This window comes from Podarcis tiliguerta (genome assembly GCF_965153285.1).
Source record: "Podarcis tiliguerta genome assembly, chromosome: 4".
NCBI classification, from domain to species: domain Eukaryota; kingdom Metazoa; phylum Chordata; class Lepidosauria; order Squamata; family Lacertidae; genus Podarcis; species Podarcis tiliguerta.
In genome coordinates this window covers 80,359,777-80,371,232 of record NC_139537.1, presented here as the reverse complement: position 1 = coordinate 80,371,232, position 11,456 = coordinate 80,359,777, and the positions used below count along the sequence as shown (strand labels likewise).

Here is an 11,456-nt window from a genome sequence, read left to right as displayed (position 1 = left end):
CTTGGCGCGCGTGCGCGTTTAACTTTCCTGACGACCGTTTCCTCGCTCCCTGACGGGGGTGTGGTCACTCCTGCCTCCTGTTCTCCCGCTGCCCGCGCGCCACCTGATCCCGATGCCTGGGACTCCTCCCCCCTACTGCACTCTGGGGGGGACGCTGGTCCTGATTTCCAGCTGCTGCTCTCTGAGTCCCCTCTGGCCCCTTCTTCCCGAGGTGTCTCCTTGGGCACTCCTCTTGCCCTGACTATGGGGGCCCCTTTCTGTGAATCCTCCGAGTCACTGGAAAGACTCAGAGAACTCGGATTGCTGTCATCGCTGACATTTCCTTCGGACTCCTCCCCCTCGCTCTCCATTTCCTCCCTCTCCTGTGCCTCTGCTCCTGAACCCCTGACATCCATCCCCCCCTCGAAGCCCCCCCTTCCCCCCTCCCCCTCCTCCGGCGGGGGTGCTGGGTGCTCCGTCGTCGTGGGGGTGAATGGCGGATACAGTTCGTCCCCCGTGGCGTGCATCCAGCCGGATAAGTCCGGCTCGTCCTCCGTGTTTTCGCCGACCTCGATCTCCTCTGCTTCCATCTCCGTGCCGCCATGCTCGAACCCAACGTCTTCCCCCAGCACGTCCATGTCCATCTCGCCCTCTGTCACCTCTGGGTCCGTTGCCTGCCAAGGACCCCCCAGCCACCTCCTGCTCCACCGCTCCTCTCCTCGATCGTCCCACCAAAACGAGCGGTCTGAGGCAAACCCCGAGGGCGATCCCTCCGGGGAACGTGTTTCTATTGTCGGTTCTTCGTCCGAGGTGAACCCCTGGAATGTGCTTGTTGAAAGCGTGGGTGTGAAAAGCCAGTCGTCGAAATACTCGGCTGGCATGGGCCTGTGTGGGAACAAGGCATGAAACTCCTCCTTGAGAAGAGGCTCGTTCAGGGCATAGTCCGGCACCCAACGGTTGGCGCTGGCCGGGGTACCTTCACTGGCGAGAAAATATTCTACTCCCTCTTCCCCCCATCTCGAGTCTAAAATCTCTGTGACCTGGTTGATGGGCTCCCCTCTTGGCGACTCCCTCCTTGGGGGGGTCTCCCTATACGGGTGTGGTGCCGTGCCCTGCGCCTGAAATCGGTGAGGTGCTTTGTAGGGCGTGAGCACCGACCTATGGAATACTGGGTGCATTCTGGATCCCTCCGGAAGTGTCAACCGGAAGGCCACTGGATTGATCTGTGCCTCAACTTGGTAAGGTCCTAGCTGCTTATGTCTGAGTTTCTTCTTCGCTAATGATCTGGTCGGCACTGCGTGGGCCGCTAACCACACCCAGTCTCCCACCTGTATGTCCTCCCCGACCCTTCTGTGCTTGTCAGCCTGCAGTTTGTATGCGTGCTTTGCAAGCTCTAACTGCCTCCTAAGCTGTTCGTGAACCTCCTGCAATTCTGACGCTAAGACTTCCGCTGCCTGTGGCTCCCCCTCCCCCAGTCTCTGTAATCCCGGGAAGGTTCTGGGATGCCTCCCGTTGTTGGCAAAGAACGGTGTCACCCCCGTGGACACGTGCTTCGTGTTGTTGTAGGCGAACTCAGCGAGCGGCAGGTAGTCCACCCATGTTGCCGGCTGCTGATTTGCATAGCATCTCAGGTACTGCTGCATGATGGCGTTGACGCGCTCCGCTTGTCCGTTGGTCTGCGGGTGTCTCGCCGACGCTAGGTTGATCTTGACGTTCAGGAAACCCATCAGCTTCTGCCAGAAGTTCGAAATGAACTGTCGCCCCCTGTCGGACAAGATAGACCGTGGCAGACCGTGCACCCGGAAGACGTGGCCAAGAACAGTTTGGCGGTCTGTTCCGCCGTGGCCACCTTCGCGCATGGAATGAAGTGGGCCATTTTGGTGAACATGTCCACCACCACTAGCACTGCCGTTTTACCCCTTGAGCTGGGTAAATCCGTGACAAAGTCCAGGGCCACCCTCTCCCACGGTTCGCTCGGTGTCTGCAGCGGTTCGAGCAGCCCCGCCGGAGGTTTGTGCACTGACTTGGCTCTTTGGCAGGTGTCGCACCTCGAGACGTACTCCGCGACTTCCCCCCTCATCTTGGGCCACCAAAAATCTCTGGCAACTAATTCTGCCGTCTTCTCCTTGCCAAAGTGCCCGGCGGTGGGTGCGTCGTGCAACTGCTGCAGTACTTTTGCGCGGAGGTCGTCTCCCGGTACATATAGTGCCCCTCTGCGGATGAGCAATCCATCACGTATTTGGAACTCGTTGTCCTTCACCGTGCCCTTGTGCACCTCCTCCATTTTGGCTTGTGCGAAGGGGTCCTCCTGCAGCGCTCGACGGACTGCATCCAGGTCCACGGTTGCTGAAGCGCACGCCCACGCTTTCGGTGCGAAAATGTGCTTGGCCGCTGCTGGTGCCGCCTCTTCGAGGTATTGCGGCTTTCTGGACAGTGCATCTGCCATGATGTTGTTGTCTCCTGGGATGTACTCTATCCTGAAGTCGATGCCTGGGACTCCTCCCCCCTACTGCACTCTGGGGGGGACGCTGGTCCTGATTTCCAGCTGCTGCTCTCTGAGTCCCCTCTGGCCCCTTCTTCCCGAGGTGTCTCCTTGGGCACTCCTCTTGCCCTGACTATGGGGGCCCCTTTCTGTGAATCCTCCGAGTCACTGGAAAGACTCAGAGAACTCGGATTGCTGTCATCGCTGACATTTCCTTCGGACTCCTCCCCCTCGCTCTCCATTTCCTCCCTCTCCTGTGCCTCTGCTCCTGAACCCCTGACATCAATGAAATTAAAGAAAGAGAGGGAGAGGGAGAATGCTTCATATAGCCAGTTGGAAGGAAATACCTTTAAAAACAGGGAATTGGTCACTGGAGTGACAATAGCAAGGGTCCACAACTCTATGTGTTTACTAACCACATCTGGATGAAGGGACATGGGAAAGTATTGGGGTTATCTTCCCTCCTACTTCCTCTTAAATCACAGTTTTCCTGCTTCTTCCATCCTGTCTGAAGAGTCTGACAAGCCAAGTTCCATTAAATAAATAAAGTAGTCATTTATCCCAAACCAGAAAGGTCCTGTCAGCATCTCCCCTCCCCCCAGTTCTCTGTTTAGTAGTAGCAGCACACGGTGCTTCTAACTTACTATCACAATATGTAGGCCCCAGGGAACAGCACGTATATTCAGAGGGTGTGTGTGCCAAGTAATTGTTAATACTTAATCTGAAGTATCTAACACAAGTCCTCACTTTCTGCTCGCTGCTAAACATTGTACTTGACCCTGGGCCACCACTTCATATTTTTCCAGTGACTGCTAAGCGCCCACAATGTTACTCAAACACCAAAGGCTTTCAAGTAGGACTGCCATTTTTGTATGTTTTTCATTAGTGGGTAGTTGAACTTGGCTAATTCTGTGGTGCTTCAGAGAACAACCACAGCATTGTAGTGCAGGTCATCTCCCTGGAAACAACGAATAGCAAAAAAATTTGCTAATTAGAAGGCATTCCTTCCCAGCAGTCATTAATTCATATAATTGTAGAGTTGGAAGGGACCCCGAGAGTCATCTAGTCCAACCGCCACAATGCTTTTCCTAAATCTTCGTGGCCACAGCAGATAGAAATGAAAACAAACAGACAAACTGCATTCTGTGCAAGGTGGTGCAGCTTGAATTGGTATGCACAAGGCACTTCTGAAGAATCAGCACACAGCAAATTAGCCAGCTATCTCCTGGAGTTCCATTTAGCTTTTTAATTACAGATGGGGAATAGTATTTTCCCCTACAATGATACAAAAGCCATTTCCATTAAGAAAATGGGCATGAAGGGAAAAGCAACAATAACACCACACTGTTTCTCTTGTTCTTGTGGCCAACTTATAATGGAGAAGTCAAAAAGTCACCGAATTAAAAAACAAAACGAAACCACATCCCCTTCTTTCTGCTTTATCTACCATGATAAGAAAACCAATATTTCAGTAGAACAGTTCACAACTGCAATCAGCACAACGCCAGGAATTCCATCATATTTACCTCAAGGGAAAACCTTTTCTCACTGTGTCACTTAATCGTCTGGACAATCTTCCATTTCAAAGGAGCAATTTCTTAACTTCTTTCTTTCTAAGCATGCCTTTTAATGGAAATTTCCAGATATGATGTTAATTACATTATGGGCGGAATGTAGAAAAAAGCCAGATCTGCAATACAACTGCTCCATTGGACAGAGACTAATAACTAAAAGGTTTGCACCAACTTGGGTCTCTATATGGCTTTGGACTACAGCTCCCATCATCCCTAGCTAGCAGGACCAGTGGTCAGGGTTGGTGGGAATCGTAGTCCCAAAAATAGAGACCCAAGTTTGGGAAACACTGGTTTACAGCAATCCTAACCTAAAACAGCTAGTCAGCAGCAGCAGCAGGGGCCAGTTCCTGTAATAAACCTAGGTGTCTGTTCTGTCCCCATATCCACTCAGGCAAAGCTATTGCAGTTACTAACAATGTGAGTCGCAACATCAAGGGCTCATTCACTTGTTCACCTTTTAATGTGTTTTAGGCTATCAACCACTAGCAACAACCTTCTGTGTTGTACATAGGACCAATAGGGAAGACCCTATGCAAAAGAATGAATGCACACAAATCTGATACCATAAATGGCAACACACAGAAATAAGAAAACTTTCTAACCTACCAGGCCACTCTGTCACTGGCATTAAGACAGTCATTCTTGAACTGCAGGACTTCAAAGATAAACTCCCGCATGAAATTGCAGCTTATCAGGAAGTTCAGTTCTATTCATTTGGGCCTCAATAAAGACAATGGGTGACACCCAACTCAGTCAGAGTGGACCCACTGAAATCAATTCATTTCATTGTTTTCAATAGGTCTAATCTGGTTATGACTAACACTGGAAATCAGCCATTTTTCCTGTCCTACTTGATGTTTTAATTTACTCAGTAGTGCTAAGATGATTGTGTTATCATCAAATACTGCCCTGGGGGGGGGGGGGAATGTCCAGTAGCACCACCAAATGTCTACCTACCTGAATCTGCCATTGAGAAGTCACTGTGCTTATTCTGCATACATTTTAATTGAATTCTCACAGGCTGTACAATTTCCATTCATTGCCATGTAACCTCAAACATGTATCAATATATCTATTTCCTTTACATGGCTGCTAAGGAGTATAGCATCAAATGCATTATTATTATTAGGAATTTTTTATATATAAAGAAGATTGTATAATTCAAATTCCCCCAATACTATCAAGATACTTAAATTTTCACCTGATAGAATAGCTTAAATACCCTCAGACTTATGGATTTCCATGGGACACAGAATGAATAGCAGAATAATATCATGTGTAAAGTTGCATAAAATGGATAACAAAACATATTGAAAGAAACTTATTTTATATAGAGAAAGAGAGGGACAATTTAAGCCACAGAACAAGATAGCATTGAATACACTCTTCTGAGCCATTTGTATAGTACTACTGGATTTGCAAGGAGGTTCACAATACGCTCTTTTACACACATTTTACACACCGCTGCAAACTAAGTGTAGTGCCATGACTGCTTTCATTGCTGGTTTCATGCAACAGAAGCATATTGGTAAAAATATTAATGGTATGCAGCTTTGCATGTGCAACTTTCTGCGTGGTGATGGTGTTGAGTAAAGAGTGCATCTGCTAAGTTCAGAAGCAAGTTTCTAGATTTTACTTACAGATGATTAATAAAAATAAGGCATGAAACAGCCATGTTTTGTATCCTCCACACACATTCCAACATATATTGGTCTGTGTACAGGGCGTTCCAGCTTTATCATCCTAGTGCCATCCTTTGCTCAGTGGACACCTTCTTGATTGGGTCCATTGTTTTTACATTGCCTCTCCCAAATTACCATGTCCTCTTTTGCGTCAAAATGGAGTGCATCAGGACCTAGGACCAGATTCAGCAAACCCAACACAAGAATTCCAGCTAGCGCAACAGGCCTTTCCTCCTTCTCCTCCCCCTGCATGGCCCCCACAGCTCCCCTAAATCTGCTCTGGAGAGTCAGGAAAACTCCCAAAACAGTACACAGGGGAGGGGAGGGGAGGGGAGAGCATTCTGTCAGGCAAGCAGAAAGTAAACTATATAGGCATTTTAATTAGTTCACATTCTTGAAAAGGCGGTTGACATCTGCATTTTCCTGGAAAAATGAGGACACAATATTGCTTTGTTGCAATTAATATCCAACATGAAAAAGCTTACTTGCTTAAGTTTCTTTAGATCTTCATCAAGTTCCAAGTTGTCCAAAATAACAGCAACAAACAAACTCAGCAGAATCTACAAAAGGATTTCAAAAACAGAGCCCAATATTAGAAGCAGATAATGAAAGCCTCCCTCTACCAAACAGAAAAAATAACTTTGTCAGTGACAACATGTAAAAGGGGCTTCCTTTTCTCTTGGATCCTGGGTGTGCCAATCACAGAAGTAATATTTCTTTTATGTACATTACATTTTGCAGTGTTTGGTTTCATACTTTACCTCTAAGGTCTGTTTTGGGTTATGTTTTGTAAGGAAAGGCAACCAGTAAGTGCAAATATAATGATGATGATAATGATAATGGCCGATTTCCTTTCAAGGGCAAAGTACCTGTTTGGAGAGAGATCTGCATGGAGTTCAATATATAGGACATGTATGGTTTGCATGGACTTGCCAGTCCCCAAATGGCTCTACTGTGATGCCTGCATGGGCTGATGAAAAACGAGCTCTATGGAGATACCCCCAAGATGGAGAGGATTGTACTAATTAGTTGGCTTATTAACCAGCACCATTTTCTGGAGTTGGCTCTTTACAAGGGATTGGAACCACCAAGTCACCATGCATCCAATTCACAGTGTCTGCTCTAAAGGATATCATGGGCAACTAAAAAAAAAAAAGTATGCTAAAAGATGTGCATTTATGAAAAATTTGCTCTTCCTTGCCACCAAATGGTGCTCAAATTTAATAAGAATAACTATTATTATTATTATTATTATTATTATTATTATTATTATTATACCTCACCCATCTGACTGGGTTTAATAATAATATAAATGCTATTAAATACAATAAAATAGCAATTACGGAACATTTTGGACTGCATTTTTTTTTTTTTACAAAAATGTAAATATTTAGCTCAACTCTGTTTCAGACTGTGGCCCTAGCTAGAATGATATTGAAAAGCTGTGCCTGATATTATCAAGGAATTGTGCAGTAGCTGTGAAATACACTGCAGTTTAATCTGCGGTTATTCCCAGGCTCTATAGCTGAGAATGATAGACACACAATGGAGATTTTTTACCGAATGTCAAAAACAAATCTAGAACATTATCACAAAAGAACAGTTAAACCTCAGCTTATTATTTGTTTTAACTTCTTCCATTCCCTTCTGGATTTTAATAATAGACTTCACTCTGAACACAGTTTTTGTTTTTCAAACCTAAACGCCATTCCAGCTTCTGCTGTGAAAGCTATTCATTTCTCTCCAGCTCTCTCCAGCTCTAGCTCCAAGTACATACAATTAGCACTTTTGAGCTTTAACCCGCCTTCTCATTCTCATTTACTGCAACATTTCCCTGCTCTTTTATCCACTTGTCATTGTGTCACCATATATTCTTAGGGCTTCACTTCCCTTCTTCCCCTCTTTTTTAAGCAGTGGAAATAAACTGAACCCCCCCTTAGTAATGTGGTGGGGCTGGTTCTGTTCCTCAAACAGTGGTGGTGTGACCACTTTACAAATGTAATAGAGAAGTGGCAAATCTCACTGCAATCACATCGTTTTGCTGTGTGTGTGTGTGGTTTTAGGAGGGGGGGGGGCAGGTGGACTGTACTATGAAAACTCAATATGCATTCCAGACGTAGGATCTGCACTATCTGAACCAGAGAGGGAAAGGAACCATCACTCCATCATGCAGCTGTGGTGAGTTTCATAAAAACTCCATCTCCTTCATTGTGAAGTGAATTGCAGAAGACAACCAACTTCTTTAAACCACTCTAGAGTTCTGCTGGAGTGGAACCAACCAGGTATTCTTAGGAATTTGGGGTAGGGGATGGGGTGGAGTATAGGATTTATTTAAGGACTTTGAGATCCCTGAAAAACTGCTCTGCTGGGCCCAAGGGTAGTCCCACATGGAGCACATTGCAATAAGGCTTGAGGTCACCAGTGATCATAATCTGTGAATCATGACAGCTAGAGAGAAAGTAGTGATGATCGGTGTAGGTTTCTGCTTCACTGTAGTCCCTGATTTCATTGCGAACTGTGACAGGTGCCCTGTCTTCTCCTGCAGAGCAATGGGTCTGTTAACAAGAAGGTTGGTGGTTCGAGTCCACCCAGTGACAGCTGTGGGCAGAATTCCTGCATTGCAGGGGGTTGGACTAGATGACCCTTGGGATCGCTCCCCAACTCCACAATTCTATGATTTCATGATTGTAGGTAGCATCTGCAATATTATATTATGGAGAGGAGTATGGTCGTGTTTACAAACAACTTCCTGTGCTAGTGGCCACCATAAGCTGCAGGGCTGAACTTCATGTTCCATCAAATAATTAAAACAGGGGAAATCTAGACACAAAGGGGCAAGCTTCCACCTGCGAAACCATGCTGAACACTCATTTGCCATTCTGTGTGCCTAGTTTACTGTGCTACCTGTGAGTGCTTCCATACCAAAACCAGTATGGAGAGCCAGTGTGGTGTAGTGGTTAAGAGTGATAGACTCGTAATCTGGGGAACCGGGTTCATGTCCCCGCTCCTCCACATGCAGCTGCTGGGTGACCTTGGGCTAGTCACACTTCTCTGACGTCTCTCAGCCCCACTCACCTCACAGAGTGTTTGTTGTGGGGGAGGAAGGGAAAGGAGAATGTTAGCCGCTTTGAGACTCCTTCGGGTAGTGATAAAGCGGGATATCAAATCCAAACTCTTCTTCTTCAATATGCTACAGGGAGGAAATGCAGGGGAAAAGTAGATGCTGTACTGGCTATTGCTTACTCCCACCCCATGCTAGTTGAGTTAAAGGGAATGCGGGAGTAGAGAGAGAATCACCTGCGGGAGTAGAGAGAGAATCACCTGCGGGAGACAATACTGAGCTAGATCAACCAGTAGTCTGACTCAATACAAGGCAGTTTCCTCAGACAGTTGTAAAATCTGATTTCTCCTGTGCCTCGTTTCATCCACATATGAGCACAAGCAACATTTCAGAAAAGTAAATACATGAAACAGCAAGGCATACAACATACCAGGGTAGCAAAAAGATGATAAAGTATGAAGTAGATAGCGACAACAGGTGCCCACATATGCCCGACAGCATTAAGAGTTTGATCCATGACATCTACCCATCCTTCCTGGGTTAGGATCTGGAACATGGACATAAAAGCCTAAAAGAGAACATAATCAAACACAAAGCTCAGTTGGGCGCGCTTTATCGAAACAAGCGAATAATATCCTGAACCCAATATCCGTGTCAGCAATTGCATGCAGCAATCATAACCTTGCTAGCTAAAATGTGGGTGGAGTTTGGTTTCCTGCTTGTAAAAGTGCAATGGGTCACAAAGAGACTGTTTTCAGTGCCTCAGAGTTCTGCTTGCTAAGATTCCCAGCTACCTTAGTCTACTCCTATATGCTGTTGTGATATCGCAGGCATGCATTTTCACCCAGAGCACATGATAATCCTGTATGCATGCTGGTTTTAGCTCATCATCAGAAGCAAACATGTAGTTGAAAGGAAAGGTGGGCTGAATCTCTCCATAAAACCCAAGGAGAACACTGCACATGAGTAGCTGAGCTGTAAGTTCTTTTTAAACGCCACCATTAAGCACCTATCCCCTTTCTGTCTATGCCACTGCATTAGGTCTTCACTAGGACTCAAGGTCTGTATAGTTAAAGCTATGGTTTTCCCAGTAGTGATTTATGGAAGTGAGAGCTGGACCATAAAGAAGGCTGATCGCCGAAGAATTGAGAGTCCCATGGACTGCAAGAAGATCAAACCTATCCATTCTCAAGGAAATCAGCCCTGAGTGCTCACTGGAAGGACAGATCCTGAAGCTGAGGCACCAATATTTCACCACCTCATGAGAAGAGAAGACTCCCTGGAAAAGACCCTGATGTTGGGAAAGATGGAGGGCACAAGGAGAAGGGGATGACAGAGGGCGAGATGGTTGGATAGTGTTCTCGAAGCTACCAGCATGAGTTTGACCAAACTGCGGGAGGCAGTGGAAGACTGCCTGGTGTGCTCTGGTCCATGGGGTCACGAAGAGTCGGACACGACTAAACGACTACACAACAACAACAACAGGACTCAAGCCTTTAGCCCAGCAGACCCTGTGCTCTAGAACTCCCTACAAGTAGCAGTTCTGCAGGAGCTGCATCTATTACTGTTTTATCAGAGTTTATCATTATGCTTCTATTGATACTTTTACTGATCTTGTTGTATTCTGTATGTTCTATACTGCCTTGATATATCTTATGAAGGAAGAGTTTATATGAATTTTTCAATAAACGCTAAAAAATAAATATGTCCAATATGTTGAAGTTTCATCACTCATAGATTTCCTCAGAAATCTATGTCTCCTTCAGCTTTCTTACATCCATTCATTTGCATAGAGGCTACGTTCAAATAAGCTCTTAACTATCAGTGGCCCTGATCCAGCTCTCATCATGAGGTATGAACATGCAACTAGTTGTGTGAGAATATGAATGGGGGATGTACTTTCAGATACACACTGGAATATGTTTCTGATTCTAAGCAAAATATCACTGGTCGGCTGCATCCTCCCCCTGATGCACATATGAAGAGTATCCTATCTATTTCCAATTTATACCCACAATTTCCAATCCAGAGTGATAATCAGACATAAGCCTGCTTAACTGGGTCAGGGTGACAGTGTACATATCTTGTTCATGGTTTATTTGATCTTTTTGGCATCTCTATATCATTTATATCTCAATAGCTTAGAAAGTGTAGCAAGTTTCGCTTAAAATGAAACTTTCCTCTCTTCTTTCTTAATGCCAAATAAATGGCATTCATTCTCTACAGCATCACATTTTAGAAAGGACATATGTGATGTTAAAACAGCCATCTCCATTTTAGAGAAAACCAAATCTTCCATTTAAAACATGCTTCATTCTAATGTTACCCCACGTAAATCTTTCCTATTATTAAAGTTCTCTGTATCGGAAAACACCAGTTTAAAGAAAATGCTAAGGCAGTATACAGTGATTTTAAGTTCAGCAAGTAGCAATCTTTCTTTCAGAGCAAGATATTTTTAGCTGAAAGGTACACTGTTCACCATTTATGTTAAAATGAATCTGAAACGCAGGTACCTAGCTGACAGAACCAACAGCTGTGAAAATGAGACCTGGAGATTTATGCAAACAGAGGGATTTTGAATTAATTCATGTTGTGTGGCTGTGTGGTGGAGGCTTCAAGTTCCTTTTGACCCCCCCCCCCTTTCTGAAGATTAGTTAGAGATTCTGATACTGGTAATC

The 11,456-nt window shown here is 45.4% G+C and overlaps 1 protein-coding gene across 9 annotated transcripts in view; it reads right to left on the bottom strand.

Moving 5' to 3' along the window:
* Nucleotides 1-11,456, bottom strand: part of NALCN (sodium leak channel, non-selective) — a 193,958-nt gene that overhangs the window by 66,834 nt on the left and 115,668 nt on the right. For all 9 annotated transcript variants that reach the window (XR_014510429.1, XM_083437568.1, XM_083437570.1 and 6 more), the window contains 2 exons: nucleotides 9,209-9,346; nucleotides 6,203-6,277 (listed from right to left, as the gene is read on the bottom strand). Coding sequence is in view for 8 of the 9 variants with exons in the window: in XM_083437568.1 (XP_083293694.1) it covers nucleotides 6,203-6,277; nucleotides 9,209-9,346 (213 nt within the window). In the remaining variant the exon portion in view is untranslated. The remainder of the gene's footprint in view (nucleotides 1-6,202; nucleotides 6,278-9,208; nucleotides 9,347-11,456) is intronic.